General features: G+C 40.0%; 1 protein-coding gene across 1 annotated transcript in view; it reads left to right on the top strand.

Moving 5' to 3' along the window:
- The window catches only part of LOC111952895 (uncharacterized), a 54,605-nt gene extending 36,824 nt beyond the window's left edge, over positions 1 to 17,781 (top strand). Inside the window, exons 19-21 of the mRNA XM_070448398.1 lie at positions 848 to 945; positions 16,813 to 16,949; positions 17,711 to 17,781. Coding sequence (XP_070304499.1) covers positions 848 to 945; positions 16,813 to 16,949; positions 17,711 to 17,781 — 306 coding nt within the window. The remainder of the gene's footprint in view (positions 1 to 847; positions 946 to 16,812; positions 16,950 to 17,710) is intronic.
- Positions 17,782 to 18,012: the final 231 nt, after the last annotated feature.

Here is an 18,012-nt window from a genome sequence, read left to right on the forward strand (position 1 = left end):
TAATAGAATCTCAGACAGAGAAAACAAGATTCTTTGTCTGATTAAACCAATATTGAACTCTTTGGCCTGAATGCCAAGCGTCACGTCTGGAGGAAACCTGGCACCATCCCTACGGTGAAGCATGGGTGGTGGCAGCATCATGCTCTGTGGATGTTTTTCAGCAGCAGGCTTGGAGACTAGTCAGGATCGAGGGAAAGATGAACGGAGCAAAGTACAGAGAGATCCTTGATGAAAACCTGCTCGAGACCTCAGACTGGGATGAAGGTTCACCTTCCAACAGGACAACGACACGAAGCACACAGCCAAGACAACGCAAGTTCTGAATGTCCTTGAGTGCCCAGCCAAGCCCGGATGAACCGATCGAACATCTCTGAGAGACGTGAAAATAGCTGTGCAGCGACGCTCCCATCAAACCTGACAGAGCTTGAGAGGATCTGCAGAGAAGAATGGGAGAAACTCCCCAAATACAGTGTGCCAAGCTTGTAGCGTCATGCCCAAGAAGACTCAAGGCTGTAATCGCTGCCAAAGGTGCTTCAACAAAGTACTGAGTAAAGGGTCTGAATACTATTAAAAGTTTTTTATTCTTTATAAATGGTAAAAACCTGTTTTTGCTTTGTCATTATGGGGTATTGTGTGTAGATTGATGAGGGGGAAAAAACGATTTAATACATTTTAGAATAAGGCTGTAACGTAACAGAATTGGAAAAAGTCAAGGCTTCTGAATACTTTCAGAATGTACCGTATAAGGTAAAAAAATTGTGAAGTGTCCCTTTATAAGGGAAATTAGTAACACTGATATTATACGGATTGTAACGAATAATACTAATTAATTCTTAATTGTTTACAGAGTGTTTTAACTACTCTCTTTGCCAACCATGGTTATGATGAGCAGCCAGAGGTTTCTCTACCAAGTGAATTAAACAGTAAAGTCACTGTGACAGAGAAGTAAGTGATGTTCCATTACCAAATGTCATATTTCATTCTGGGGTGATTTCTGCATGCACAGTATCACTACCTGTTCAAGCCCATTGTTCTTTGGCAGTGGGTTTAGTAAAAGTGTCCAAAATATGGATTGCTGTCTCCCAATCACAAAATGTCAAAAAGCAAGTCTTGTATATAACTTTGCAATTTAGGTCAACTACTGTATTTCTTTAACAAAATAAACATCTCCCAAAACAGTTATTGAAAAAGAACATCAAGGAATCAAGAGCATCGGTTTTGGAGAAGGACAAACGCATTCTGGAAGAGCTGAAGAGTCTGCATTGTGACCCACATCCATTCTGCACAGTTTTGCCATTAGAGTCAGACTTCAGTAAGTAAGCAGTATTGGGGTAATGTTTTTAGTGTTATTGATTTGATAACACTGCTATGAATACACTTTTGCTTTATAATGACATTCTAATGCTTAATATGCTCAGGATAATGCCTTATAATTCACGGAACAGATGTTTATAGACATAACTGCTTATACATCTATAACTGAATGAATAAAGCATTGTGAATTGTTAGATATTACTTGAATGTTAGATATTACTGCACTGTTGGAGCTAGGAACACAAGCATTTTGCTACACCCGCAATAACATCTGCAAAATATGTGTATGTGACCAATAAAATTTGATTTGATTTGATTATAAGCAGGTATAATAATTCCTCATGAAACAAAGTGTTTCAGTGGTACAAGCAAATAAAGTGTTACAAGTATGCCTATTATGTTAATGATGGGAATTCCTAGGAAGTGTTACAAAGTAGTCACAACCCCAAGATATGGGTATGCTTACTTCACTCAAATCCTTATTTACAATGACGGCCAAACCCGGACGACACTGGCCAATTGTGCATCCCCCTATGGGACTCCCAATCACGGCCGGTTGTGTATCAACCTGGAATCGAACCAGGGTGTCTGTAGTGACGCCTCAAGCACTGAGATGCAATACCTTAGACCGCTGCGCCACTCAGGAGCCCGTATGCTAACAGGATTCCTGTTAGCATGCTCCCACAAACAATATTATCGTTGTTTATGTTGTCTCAAACATTTAATCCCTGTATCTCATTCCATACCTTTTTCAGCGTTTTGGAAGATTCTCATGCAAGGCCCCCTGATACACCTTATGAAATGGAGGCCTTTGAGCTGTACTGTCAGTTTGGTGCTGAGTACCCCGTCAAACCTCCACTTGTGCGCTTTGTCACACCTGTATCCTTTTAACACAAATGAATACACGAAGACAGTGTATTTTGTATTCTGTGACTGCTTACTGCTGGTTACAATTAATTTATTCCCATTACCCAGGACTTCCACATTTTCAAAGAGCGGTGGATTTACCTGCATGTGAAGTAATTGTTTTGCTTCCACAACATCATAATTATCCCAACTCACGAGAAACTATAACGTTGTCTAAATCGCAACAGCTGGGAAACATTTATAACATGTACACTTTCTGATTCGCAAAGCAACCTATATTTACATGCAAGTGCAAGAGGTTAAATTTAGGCAGGCTAGTGAGTTAGGGTAAGGGTTAGGGTAAGGGTAGTTTCGAAAATGAAAACACCTCATAACAAAAACACCCATGGATTTGAAATGCCGCCACTCTCAGAAGATCAGACTAAAATGGACCACAACAATAGCTCTATTGATACGTTCCTGGTGTGATTTCAGGCTGAAATGTCATGTTTGTTAAATGCTTTCATATGAACCATTATGAAATATCCTTAATGTGTACAAAGGTGTACCACTGCAACGTAAACAGTGTGGGCCGTATCTGCCACAACATATTTGACCGTAACTACTCGGCTCACATAACCATGAGAGAGATCTTGGATGCTGTGTATGGACTGCTCATCGTCCCTGAACCTGAAGATCCACTGGACAGGTTGACTTGAACAATTATTTGACATATACAACAGTAATTCTAATTATTTGGATGTCATTTCAAATCCATCTTAGTTTCCAAATGGTATATTGTATATATTCTATTGAATATGTTTAATTCATGCCTACATTAATATATTATCTAAATGAAAATGTTTTGTAAAAGTATTTTGGCAGAGGAATTCCTAACCAGCAGAGAGAAATATGAACAAGAGGCCAAGAAAAACACGGAGGAAACTGCAGGGAATTCAATAAGATGACATGGAACAGGTGAATGCACATATTCCCCCCGACCCCTTATTTATAAAATATATATTTTTTATAGTTCAGCAATTTTCATATTAGATACAGTGTATTACAAGTATTTGATACACTGCTGATTTTGCAGGTTTTCCTACTTACAAAGCATGTAGAGGTCTGTCATTTTTATCATAGGTACACTTCAACTGTGAGAGACGGAATCTAAAACAAAAATCCAGAAAATCACATTGTATGATTTTTAAGTAATTAATTTGCATTTTATTGCATGACATAAGTATTTGATACATCAGAAAAGCAGAACTTAATATTTGGTACAGAAACCTTTGTTTGCAATTACAGAGATCATACGTTTCCTGTAGTTCTTGACCAGGTTTGCACACACTGCAGCAGGGATTTTGGCTCACTCCTCCATACAGACCTTCTCCAGATCCTTCAGGTTTCGGGGCTGTCGCTGGGCAATACGGACTTTCAGCTCCCTCCAAAGATTTTCTATTGGGTTCAGGTCTGGAGACTGGCTAGGCCACTCCAGGACCTTGAGATGCTTCTTACGGAGCCACACCTTAGTTGCCCTGGCTGTGTGTTTCGGGTTGTCATGCTGGAAGACCCAGCCACGACCCATCTTCAATGCTCTTACGAGGGAAGGAGGTTGTTGGCCAAGATCTCGCGATATCATCCGTCCTCCCCTCAATACGGTGCAGTCGTCCTGTCCCCTTTGCAGAAAAGCATCCCCAAAGAATGATGTTTCCACCTCCATGCTTCACGGTTGGATGGTGTTCTCTGGGTTTTTATCTACCTTCTTCTTCCTCCAAACAAGGCGAGTGGAGTTTAGACCAAAAATCTCTATTTTTGCCTCATCAGACTAAATTACCTTCTCCCATTCCTCCTCTGGATCATCCAGATGGTCATTGGCAAACTTCCGACGGCTGACATGCGCTGGTTGAGCAGGGGACCTTGCGTGCCGCTGCAGGATTTTAATCCATGACGGCGTAGTGTGTTACTAATGGTTTTCTTTGAGACTGTGGTTCCAGCTTCTTCAGGTCATGTACCAGGTTCTGCCGTGTAGTTCTGGGCTGATCCCTCACCTTCCTGATGATCAACGAGGTGTCTAAGCCCCAGACTGAGGGTGATTGACCATCATCTTGAACTTTCTCACCAAGCTGCTTTCCTATTGTCCTGTAGCCCATCCCAGCCTTGTGCAGGTCTACAATTTTATCCCTGATGTCCTTACACAGCTCTCTGGTCTTGGCCATTGTGGAGAGGTTGGAGTCTGTTTGATTGAGTGTGTTGACAGGTGTCTTTATACAGGTAAGGAGTTCAAACAGGTGCAGTTAATACAGGTAATGAGTGGAGAACAGGAAGGCTTCTTAAAGAAAAACTAACAGGTCTGTGAGAGACGGAATTCTTACTGTTGGTTGAGTGATCAAATACTTATGTTCATGCAATAAAATGCAAATTAATTACTTAAAAATCATACAATGTGATTTTCTGGATTTTTGTTTTAGATTCCGTCTCTCACAGTTGAATTGTACCTATGATAGAAATTACAGACCTCTACATGCTTTGTAAGTAGGAAAACCTGCAAAATCGGCAGTGTATCAAATACTTGTCTCCCCACTGTATGTGTTTCCTTAAAGCAGTCTAAGGACAACGAGTGACTGCATTCCACACTCTGGTTTTCATATACTAGCAATTGTAAACTAATCTCCCCTGTTTAACATGTTATCAAATGTAATGCCCAATTCACCTCTAAATGTATTGTGTCACGAGACATTTGAAATGTAAACAGGTTAACAGAAATGTGACTTTTTTGCTTTTAACCCATCCTGAGACAAACACACACACACACACACACACACAAGGAATTTAGAAGCATGGCGTCAGACTAATCCTCATTATCAATAAGTATAAAATGCTGAAAACACCAACTACCACTGTGTGGTGTAGTATACTGCTGTGTATATAAGCAGCACACTTTCTTGGTTTCCAGGTTTGTCAGGTTCTACATTTGTTTGAAACAGCAAGTAGCTTTTTGTTTAACAGCATACAATGGTAAGCATAATACTTAATTTTTTACTTACAGAAATTGGTTTGGTGAAGAGTTGACGAAGAAGTTCACACCCTCACATCTAGTTTGTCGCTGGCCAAAAGATGTTCATTGATCCAGTGAAAAACCAGGATGGAACGGTTTTATGAAGAGAAAGGCCATTGAGAAACATCTAAAAATGTAAGTGTGTTGCTGGATTCTGAATATTGATTAGAATGATACATTCATGTACTACTACTAATAGTGCACTCAAGTTATTACAACAAGTAAATCTATGGTCCTTCTGTCGTGACGGAATCAATTGTTTGGTCATTCCTTACGTGAACAACTGTAGAACTGAAGCAACACATTGACAGCAACAATAATGTTTGTCCCGTAGTTAAAGGCTGATTTAGTTTTTCCTCTCAAAATTCTCCAAACAAGAAGTATAAACAAGTATTTGCCAGGACTGGGAGAATCTTGTGTAGTCCGTTATGTCATAAAACATTACAATGAAATAGCTAAATGAATGAAAATGAATTGACCCCATTTTTATGAGAATGGTCTACACTCTTACCCTTTTACAGGCAAAGGACTGGATCCAAAACAAGAAACTTCTAGTCAAACTGACCTCAAGTCAGATACAACCATGCAGAAAATGGCGAGGGAGCATCGCAAAAAGGAATATCTGGAGACAAGTGTTTGAAAAACACAACATGGCAGCCAAAATGTATGTCTTCCTGTCAATGCATTTTTGGGAGAAACATGATGATGGTGGAGGGAAGTGTTACCCATTGGGATATTGAATGGTATGATATTTTCCAGAGGGCCTTCATCTATGCGGGGGTTCTATCTACACCTTCATGGGCCACTACTCCGAATTTATATTATGCACATTTTCCTGTTAAACGTCTGTTATTAATCAGGAGCATAATATTATGTTAAAATTAGTTGTGTATACAGTTGCCAATAGACATGTTTGTTGAAGTCAGAATTCTAGGAGATTCCCAATATCTTGATATAAGACATGGGTTACTTTTAATTAAATATCCTGTTAGTCCAAATTCAAGTGAATTCAAAAGTCGAGGGCACCACATTATATCCGGAGTTTTCAGTTGGTTACTTTAATAAACTTAACACATGTGATTTAAAAGAGGCAATCTGAAGTACAAACAATAACAAAGAGGAACACTCCGACACTGATAACTAAAAGACTGAGGGATGGTGTCGAAGGTAATGTAACCACTCTCAAATTCATTAGACAGAGCACGGATTGCAAATACTGACCATCCATGATATCGATAAGCTATAGTTTTTTAAACCTTGTTTGAAGGCTATGTCTGTGTTGTTACACATATATTGGGTTTCAAACAATGGTGTAAAAAAAGCTTATAAATTTGGGTTCTGACGGGGTTTATCGAGAGTTGAAAACTAATCACATGAGGCCATTTATACTTGTTTTCCTCAAGAAATCAATGGCTTATATTGTGACTCATTTCAAGAAAACAGGCGTATGGTCGCACGTCACTAACTTCACAGGAGAGCCATTGTGAGACGTAAACTTTTTGGAAGGGCAGAAATGCCTTTCTGGAAACATGGTGACTTTCCATGTGCCTTAAATCAAACTTGTATGCCGAGTCTGTAATACGAACTAAAAATTGTTAAAACCGTCTTAAAGGAATTGGCCCCTTTTTTAAAAATTTTCGCCTAAAATGACATACCCCAAACTTAACTGCCTGTAGCTCAGGCACTGAAGCAAGGATATCATATTCTTGGTAACCATTTCAAAGGAAACACTTTGAAGTTTGTAAAAGTTAAAGGAATGTAGTAATTATAACTACATTGATCTGGTAAAAGAATAATACAAAGAACGTTTGATTGCAAATATGCAGAAGGATTGAAAAGAGAACACACAGAACTGTTGTATAAAACACCTGTCTCTGGATTAGAGTGCGTGCAGAGAGCTAGGCAACCTTGGCATCCGTGACAGAAGAGGAGATAGCGTCCATGCCATTGTATAGCGGGTAAGATAGTCTAGCTTGCTACATTTCCACATATTATAGGAGTTCTAATTTTGTCAGAAAGGTCATTTTCAATTTCAAGTTAAAGGTGTACTGTTAGCTAGCTAGCTAATGGTTAAGCCTGGCTGGCTCACTAGCTAACGTTAACGTGTATGATGCTGTGTATAATATTATTTGTATCTCAGAGCCATTGCATTGCTAAGTTAGTAGCCTAATGTTAAGCTAGAATAGACATGGACCCTGGTTTGTTTAGCTACCTGCAGATTAATGCAGGGTAGTAACATTTATGAGTGTGGGCATTTGGTTCATTGCTTAGCTAGCTAGCTAGCTACATCCTAAACAAAGACAAGTAAACTATGTAAGTAACCATTTCATTCACTACACATTATGTATCCTGTGGAGTGTGACAAAATTAAACTAAGATTTATTTGATAAGTATGTGTTTAACCAAGACGGTAATGTGAAGAACATGACCTGCAACCAAGTCAAAAGGATATAAGGTTAGCCAACGAGACAAGTGTTCCAAGAGTTCTAAAAATTCCTCCGGTAGAATGCCCTGCTTTTATTTCGTCAGCACTCAGTAAAGCTTATTTTCTGTAATGTAGCTCATATAACATTGTAATAATGAATCTTGTTGAGGAGTTTGTTCCTGAAAATACAAATGAGTCCTAAATGTATACGTTTCAGCTATATGATAATGTCATTATTTGATGCTGGGCTAAGCTAGAATAACAAGCTAGTAACGGAACCAAAACATTGTTTAGAAAGTTGCTTTTAGTTGCCTGGTTTGCTAAAGATTTACATTAACAAAGTTCATTTTTTAAACGGATGGGATTATTGGTGTTAAAATACACCAGTTATGCTATTGCTTGGACCCCTGGGTGCTGAGTCATACAACCTGTAGTTTTGTCATTAGACTTTTGCAACCAATGGCGACCCGTCATTGAGGCAGGTGGGGCAGAGTCTAAAATATAAATATTTTTTTTTAGGGGGGGCTTGGCCCCTGTTTTGCATTTATTTTGCATTAACACATGTCACATCAGCCGCAAACAACAATGTCAAATATATATATATATCATTGAAGTATAAAGCCATCATACAAAACATGGTCTCTTTTTTGTTTTCTTGAGTAAGGCAGCTCCAAAATTGCGGTGTTTCAGCTAACTCGGGTGCGGTCCCGTGGTGAGTGTTACGACCAGCAGAAAATACAGACGTTGCACCGTGATTCGGCTCAGGGTTTCAGGCCCACTCATGTCCAAGTCTAAAGGGGAGAGCTACAAAATACTAGCCCTACAAACCATAGAATAACTGTAGATTAGAAGTGCCCATCCAAGAGGCTCAAGTCATGTGGCCCAGCAGATAAATGACGTCAGTTATATGACAGTGAGCATTGATATTGGAACAAAAGCCTGTCAAAATTATACTTTCAAAAATTTTGCAAGCATCATCATCATGAATCCAAGTTCGACCAATCACTGGCAAATCCATTTTAATCGCTTGTCATGAGAAAAATAAAATAATGGAGAGAAATTTATAGAATAAAACGTATCGTGCTCATCGGCCATTGGACTATAAACATTACACAATCAAGTTGGAAAAGCAAATCAATCAAATGAGTGGTTGGAAGGACTATCAAGTGAAAGTGGCTAAATGTTACTTGCAAGCATGTGCATAAGCAATCACACCTGCTATTCAGTGGAGTGGCGTGTGGTGCCCAAATGGTGGGAATAAAAGGCTCTCCAAGTTTAAGATCGATAAACATTCAACATTGTCCATCGTCAATGAACATGATTTGTGTTGCGCATCAATACAACTGTTAACCCTCGGAACTTGCAAAAACATAGTTCAAGACAACTGTGAAAGTCGGGAATAAACGCGCTCCTGACTGGGAAAAATTTAATAAACTTTTTTTTGAACCGTCATCCCAAACTCTGAATTGTAATCCGGCGCTCTTTCTAGAGCTACGACTCTGAAATCAATGACGTCATCATGATTCGACGCCTTGTTTTTTCAGAAGTTCTCAGTTTGTTTTTGAAAGCACCAAATAAAATGCAGAGAATGTCAAGACTATTGATAACATAATTTGCCCACGAAGGACCGCGTGCACCTTCCTTTTCAAGTGAGCACAGCACAACAAGGTGAGTACAAAAATGTATGTAAGCTGCTGCATAAATATGTAATATGCCAGGGAGACATGTATAAATCCTAGCTAAAATAAAAGAATAAGTGTTGTGTTCGTGTAAGGTAAGATGTTAGGATCCCAATGTGCCTCACCCAAATAAATGTTGGTCTATTTACCCTCTCTTAATTTTATTGCCTACTGTTTTGACTTGGTGGTGCACGATGTAGCCTATAACTGTTTTAAGAGAAATGTAATCAGTTTCATTGTTTGCTATATACCCTTTATTTATTCTCTACGGTTCTTGACTTGTGTACAGGGAAACACTAAAATGCCCATGTTCTGAATCTTGTCCTGTACATTCAAAAAAGTGCTAAACAAATTGTTCTATTCGATGAACGTCCCGTGTCCTAGCTTGTTTCATTAATGTATTAATCAAAATATGGATTGCCTCTATTCCGCTTGTCATCCCCTATGCCGATAGTTTGCACGTCTCAATCGTCAATTATTATTAATTGTCATTAACAACACCCACCCACCCATAGCACTATTTCTCTCAGCATGTATTCTCAACTTGCTCATCCCCAATTCCAGATCATCTTACCTTTCTTCCAGTTCTCTGCTGGCTGCCAATGACTAAACAAATTGCAAAATCGCTAAGCTGGAGGACTTATATCTCCCTCATCTAACTTTAGTGTCACTGTCCTGAGCAGTTTACTCGATCGCTGCAGCTGTATCACAGCCCATCTGTAAATAGCCCAATCCAACTACCTAACCTCATCCATAATTGTTTTTAATTACTTTTTTGCTCTTTTGCACAACAGTGATTTCTACTTGCACATCATCATCTCAACATAATGTCACTGACCAGTGTTTAAATTTGGCTAATGTAATTACCACTTTTCGATAACTGTTTGGCCTATTTTTCCCTTACCTCCTTACTCCATTTGCACACACTGTAATATAGATTCTTCTATTGTGTATTGAGCTGTACTTTTGTTTATCCCATTGTGTAACTCTGTGTTGTTTGGTTTATTGTGGCACTGCTTTGCTTTATCTTGGCCGGTCACAAGTTGTTAAAATTGAGAACTTGTTCTCACTGACCTACCAGGTTAAATAAAGGGGAAAAAAATAAAATTAGAAACCACATTTGTTTAAGCAAGTCAGCCATACCAGCTAATGATTTTAAAAAGCAGTAAATGAGGCTGAATGAACTGTTTTTCGCTGCCAGAGGCTCCGCTGATAGCCAGGTTGGGAACAGCTTTATGTAGCCCGTTTATGGGCAACCTGCCTTGTCACCCGTTATAAGTGGCAATGAATGTAATTGTTTAGTGTGTGTTGTGGCTATGCTTGCATGCATCCCACTTATTTTTATTTTGCACCAACCAAAGATTCTACATGCTAAAAATCGCCACTGGGCTTTTCCATAAACGACACGACAAGTTGAATGTTGGACAACAATAGAATGTTCATGAATGTCACTTACGAGCTAACTGCGATATGACGTAGTATAAACCAGCCTTTCGTCTTGAACTCCTTGTTGTTTAGTACATGACCTCACCACTGTGAATCCTTAAATAGAATTGGGTGGGGCTAAGGCTAAAAAGGGTGTGAGACGATGCTGAATGGGTGCGAGCAAAAAGTGCTCTCCATAGGTTTACCAAAAACATTCAAGGCCATTTTTTCTCAAAAGTGGGTTACAAGTTTATCAACTTTCAAAAGCAGAAATTACTTTCCCATTGTTCCTTAACTGTAGTGTTTGATATACAATTTTCTAGCTCTGAGTTCTACTTTTATTCTAATGTAAAAAACAACAAAATTTTCAAGTTTTGCTATCTTATGAAATAGCATCCCAAATTGGGTCCTTATCTTTGTTGATCTTCATTCAGAATGTTGTACAAGGGGTCTTTTGTTCAGAAACGTCTTTGTTTGGATCCAGAAGAACTATTTCCCTCTTGAATTAGCAAGCACACTGGCCTTACTGCGCTAACCTCTCCTTYGTCTTCAAACGCATCACGTATAAAGTCACGAATAAATTTCAATAATATAATTAAACTATATTGAAAAAACATACTTTAGGATGATATTGTGACATGTATCAAATAAAATCGAAGCCAGAGGTCATATTCGTCTATAACGACCGTTTTCCAGGTGGAGAGTCCAGGTCCAAATTCGCGCCTCAGAAAAAATAATTAATGACGGTCCTCTCACTCCAAGAGGGTGTATGCATTCTCTGAAAGAGATAATCAACTGATTTCTGCTCTCACTTCCGCMTGACACCCAGAGGAAGGTGTATGACGTGTTTCTACAGTCCTAAGTGACATGACCTTTTATAGACAAGCTCTTGAAGAGAGACTTCGCTTTTGGAAATCTCACTTCCGGATAGGAAATGAGATGTAAAAAGAGTTCTGTTTCACTTAGAGACATAATTCAAACGTTTTTAGAAACTAGAGAGTGTTTTCTATCCAATATTAATAATAATATGCATATTGTACGAGCAAGAATTGAGAACGAGGCCGTTTGAAATGGCCACCTCTTTCCAGGTTACTCAATGCTGCACCTTCAGCCATAACAGGTTAAAGTGACTAATTAAACCTTTATTAAATCCATTTATTAAATGTATTAAAGTGGCAATTGTTTTTAGTCTGTATGTTGGCAGCTGCCACTCTATGTTAGTGATGGCTGTTTAACAGTCTGATGTAACAGTCAGTAGAAACATGTCAAACAATGTATTGAATCAATCTTTAGAATGTTTTTAACATAAATCTTCAGTAACGTTCCAACCGGAGAATTACATTGACTTCAGATGTGCGATGGAACAGAGCTCCCTCTCATGTGAACGCGTGTAACCGATGTGAAATGGCTAGCTAGGTAGCGGTAGTGCGCGCTAGCAGCCTTTCAGTCGGTGACGTCACTTGCTCTGAGACTTGAAGTAGTGGTTCCCCTTGCTCTGCAAGAGCCGCAGCCGTTGTGGAGCGATGGGTAACGACACTTCGTGGGTGACTGTTGTTGATGTGTGCAGAGGGTCCCTGGTTCGTGCCCGGGTCAGGGCGAGAGGACGCCGTAAAGTTAAAACTGTTACATTGATGCTGTTGACCCAGATCACTGGTTGCTGTGAGAAAAGGAGGAGGTCAAAAGGGAGGTGAATGTAACCGATGTGAAATGGCTAGCTAGGTAGTGGTAGGGTGCGCTAGCAGCCTTTCAGTCGGTGATGTCACTTTCTCTGATACTTGAAGTAGTGGTTCCCCTTGCTCTGCAAGGGCCGAGGCTTTTGTGGGATGCTTCGTGGGTTGTTGATGTGTGCAGAGGGTCCCTGGTTCGCGCCCGTGTCGGGGCGAGGGGACGGTCTAAAGTTATATTGTTACACGCGCATAGTCAGAGCATGGTCAGGTCATGATAGACCTGACTAATTCCTGTCTCCTTCAGCCCCACTTCACAGTAGAGGCATCAGACAAGGTTCTACAGACTGTTGACATCTAGTGGAAGCCGTAGGAAGTGCAAACTCATCCATATCCCACTGTGTATTCAATAGGGTCTTGGTTGAAAATCGACCAACCTCAGAATTCCCACTTCCTGTTTGGATTTTTTCTCAGGTTTTTGCCTGCCATTGGAGTTCTGTTATACTCACAGACATCATTCAAACAGTTTTAGAAAGTGTTTTCTATCCAATACGAATAATAATATGCATATATTAGCAACTGGGACTGAGGAGCAGGCAGTTTGCTATGGGCACCTCTGGGCACCTTTCATCCAAGCTACTCAGTACTGCCCCTGCAGCCATATTAAGAAATAAATACCTGTTTGACAGACGAAATTAGGCTTTAGACTGCTATATCCATAGATGTGTTAGTCAATTCCTCCACCCACCATGCACTCTTTAAATAGCCTACCTCCATGTCAGTGAAGGGCTGTTAAGTTTAAACCAATGCTCTAATTGAGGGGTATGAGAAGGTATGGCATAGGCCTACCTTCTATTAAAGAAAATGGCAAAAAGCACAGGCCTACCCCTTATTTGTTTACATCCCTGTTAGTGAGCATTTCTCCTTTGACAAGATAATCAATCCACCTGACAGGTGTGGCATATCAAGAAGCTGATTAAATAGCATGATCATTACACAGGTGCACCTTGTGCTGGGGTCAAAATGTGTAGTTTTGTCACACAATGCCACACAACACAATGGCACTTTTGAAGAAGCGTGCAATTGGCATGTTGTCACGACTTCCGTCGAAGTCGGTCCCTCTCCTTGTTCGGGCGGCGTTTGGCGGTCGACGTTACCGGTCTTTTAGCCGTCGCCGATCCACTTTTCATTTTCCATTTGTTTTGTCTTTGTTATCTACACACCTGGTTTCTATTCCCCAATTACATGTTCATTATTTAACCCTCTGTTTCCCACATGTTAGTGTGCGTGTTTATTGATTGTTCATGGCGGTACTTGTCGGCTGGTTATGTTTGCCGGGTTATGTATTTACGGCCGTTATTTTCGAGTGGCCGGTATTTCTCCACATTTCGAGTGGCCGGTATTTTGAGTATTGTCTGTATACTGGTGCTGTCGTGGAATTAAATACCTTGTACACTCATTTCTGCTCTCCTGCGCCTGATTCACTGCACCAGTTAACCACCGCCTGACACATGTTGACTGCAGGAATGTCCACCAGAGCTGTTGCCAGAGCTGTTGTTAATTTCTCTACCATAAGCCGTCTCCAACGTCATTTTAGAGAATATGGCCGTATGTCCAACCGGCCTCACAACCGCAGACCACGTGTAATCACGCCAGCCCAGGACCTCCACATCTGGATTCTTCTTCACCTGCAGGATCGTCTGAGACCAGCTACTCGGGCAGCTGATGAAACTGTGGGTTTGCACAACAGAAGAATTTCTGCACAAAGTGTCAGAAACATTCTCAGGGAAGCTCATCTGCGTGCTCTTCGTCCTCACTAGGGTCTTGAGCTGACTGCAGTTCGGCACTGTAACCAACTTCAATGGGCAAATGCTCATCTTCGATGGCCACTGGCACGCTGTAGAAGTGTGCTCTTCACAAATGAATCCCGGTTTCAACTGTACCAGGCAGATGGCAGACCACGTGTATGGCGTTGTGTGGGCGAGCAGTATTGTTGATGTCAACGTTGTGAACAGAGTGCCCCATGGTATGGGCAGGTATACGCTATGGACAACAAACACAATTGCATTTTATCGATGGCATTTTCAATGCACAGAGATACCGTGAAGAGATCCTGAGGCCCATTGTCGTGCCATTCATCCGCCGCCATCACCTCATGTTTCAGAATGTCACAAGGATCTGTATACAATGAATGGGGAAATTAATGGGGAAATTAATGGGGTTTTGAGATAAACGCAAAAAATTATGTCTGGGGTTAACACAAGGAGATATTATACGTTTTGTTCTACGAGATAATCAGTCAGTTAACATGACATTTACGAATTATGAAGCCTTTATGTGCTTGTTTTTATTACATAAATGCTTCAAAATTCCCAAAAAGTGACATTAGCTGATGAAGATTATCTTATAGAACAAAAGGTATAAGATTTCCAAAGTCTGTGTTTACAACAGAACCTTTTTTCTGCGTTTATCCCAAAACCCTACAAAAAAAACATTAATTTCCCCTCAGGCTTTGGCTAACGAGCCAGGACGGAGTTAGCCTCTGTTAGTGCCTACAAAAAGACGCCATTACTATTGCTCTCTATACTATTAATACTTCCTATTACTACACAAGCCACAGTTGTTTTTCGCTTGACACATTCAGACTGCATTCAGCGACCTTTCACCCCCGATTTCATTGTAATACTACAGTATAACGTAATAGTAACACTTTAAGTATACCTTATCAAATCATCAAATCAAATGTTATTGGTCACATACACATGGTTAGCAGATGTTAAAACTTCTTATGGCTGCAGGGGCAGTATTGAGTAACCTGGAAAAAGGTGTCCATTTCAAACGGCCTCGTACTCAATTCTTGCTCGTACAATATGCATATTATTATTACTATTGAATAGAAAACACTCTCTAGTTTCTAAAACCGTTTGAATTATTTCTCTAAATGAAACAGAACTCATTCTGCAGCCCACTTCCTATCCGGAAGTGAGATTTCTGAACGCGAGGTCTCTGTTCAAGAGCTTGCCTATAAATGGGCATGACACTTAGGAGTATACATACACGTCATACACCTTCCCCTAGATGTCAAGAGGAAGTGAGAGCAGAAATTAGTTGATTATCTCGTTCTGAGGTGGAATACATAATCTTGGAATGAGGGGTCCGCCATTTTTTTTAATTTTCGAAAGCGCAAAGATGAACCTGGAATCGCCTTCTGGAAAGCTGTCGTTATGGGCGAATACAATCTCCGGCTTAGATTTTATTTGATACATGTTACAATATCATCCTAAAGTATGTTTTTTCAATATAGTTTTATTCGATTATTGAAATTTATTCGGGACGTTAGGCGTGTTGCGTTGTTTGACTTGTTCACGAAGGAGAGCTTAGCGCCGCAAAGTTAAATATTTAAAAAATATATATTTCGAATTTCGCACCCTGCACTTGAGCTGGATGTTGTCATAAGTGTACCGGCGTCGGGCTTGCAGCCATAAGAAGTTTTAATGTAAGTGTAGAGAAATCCTTGTGCTTCTAGTTCCGACAGTGCAGTAATATCTAACAAGTAATCTAACAAATTCACAACGGCTACATTATAGACACAAATGTAAAGGGATGAATAAGAATATGTACATATAAATATATGGATGAGCGATGGCCGTGCGGCATAGGCAAGATGCAGTAGATGGTATGAAATACAGCATATACATATGAGATGAGTAATGTAGGACGTAAATATTATTAAATTGGCGTTATTTAAAACCTGTTAAGGCTGCAAGCCCGAGGCCGGTACACCTATGACAACATCCAGCTCAACATCCAGCTCAAGTGCAGGGCGCGAAATTCAAAATCTATTTTTTTTAAATATTTAACTTTCACACATTAACAAGTCCAATACAGCATTTGAAAGATAAACATCTTGTGAATCCAGCCAACATGTCCGATTTTTTAAATGTATTACAGCAAAAACACCACGTATATTTATGTTAGCTCACCACCAAATACAAAAGAGGACAGACATTTTTCACAGCACCGGTAGCATGCAGCTTGCATGCACAAAGCCAACCTAACTAACCTAGAACTAACCTAAATAACCTAGAAAAAACTACCTCAGATGACAGTCCTATAACATGTTACACAATAAATCTATNTAAACAGTAAAGTCACTGTGACAGAGAAGTAAGTGATGTTCCATTACCAAAATGTCATATTTCATTCTGGGGTGATTTCTGCATGCACAGTATCACTACCTGTTCAAGCCCATTGTTCTTTGGCAGTGGGTTTAGTAAAAGTGTCAAAATATGGATTGCTGTCTCCCAATCACAAAATGTCAAAAAGCAAGTCTTGTATATAACTTTGCAATTTAGGTCAACTACTGTATTTCTTTAACAAAACAAATATCTCACAAAATAGTTCATTGAAAAAGAACATCAAGGAATCCAAGAGCAGTCGGTTTTTGGAGAAGGACAAACGCATTCTGGAAGAGMTGAAGAGTCTGCATTGTGACCCACATCCATTCTGCACAGTTTTGCCATTAGAGTCAGACTTCAGTAAGTAAGCAGTATTGGGGTAATGTTTTTAGTGTTATTGATTTGATAACACTTGCTATGAATACACTTTTGCTTTATAATGACATTCTTAATGCTTAATATGCTCAGGATAATGCCTTATAATTCACGGGACAGATGTTTATAGACATAACTGCTTATACATCTATAACTGAATGAATAAAGCATTGTGAATTGTTAGATATTACTTGAATTGTTAGATATTACTGCACTGTTGGAGCTAGGAACACAAGCATTTTGCTACACCCGCAATAACATCTGCAAAATATGTGTATGTGACCAATAAAATTTGATTTGATTTGATTATGAGCAGGTATAATAATTCCTCATGAAACAAAGTGTTTCAGTGGTACAGCAAATAAAGTGTTACAAGTATGCCTATTATGCTTAATGATGGGAATTCCTAGGAAGTGTTACAAAGTAGTCACAACCCCAAGATATGGGTATGCTTACTTCACTCAAATCCTTATTTACAATGACGGCCAAACCCGGACGACACTGGGCCAATTGTGCATCCCCCTATGGGACTCCCAATCACGGCCGGTTGTGATACAACCTGGAATCGAACCAGGGTGTCTGTAGTGACGCCTCAAGCACTGAGATGCAATACCTTAGACCGCTGCGCCACTCAGGAGCCCGTATGCTAACAGGATTCCTGTTAGCATGCTCCCACAAACAATAATATCGTTGTTTATGTTGTCTCAAACATTTAATCCCTGTATCTCATTCCATACCTTTTTCAGCGTTTTGGAAGATTCTCATGCAAGGCCCCCCTGATACACCTTATGAGAATGGNGTCATGGAGGGCAGGTAGTTTGCCCCCAGTGATGCGTTGTGCAGGCCGCACCACCCTCTGGAGAGTCTTGTGGTTGAGGGCGGTGCAGTTGCCGTACCAGGCTGTGATACAGCCTGACAGGATGCTCTCGATTGTGCATCTGTAAAAGTTTGTAAGTGTTTTAGTTTGACAAGCCAAATCTCTTCAGCCTCCTGAGGTTGAAGAGGCGCTGTTGCGCCTTCTTCACCATGCTGTGTGTGTGGGTGGACC

Source organism: Salvelinus sp. IW2-2015, linkage group LG1, assembly GCF_002910315.2.
Source record: "Salvelinus sp. IW2-2015 linkage group LG1, ASM291031v2, whole genome shotgun sequence".
In the NCBI taxonomy this organism is placed as follows: Eukaryota; Metazoa; Chordata; class Actinopteri; order Salmoniformes; family Salmonidae; genus Salvelinus; species Salvelinus sp. IW2-2015.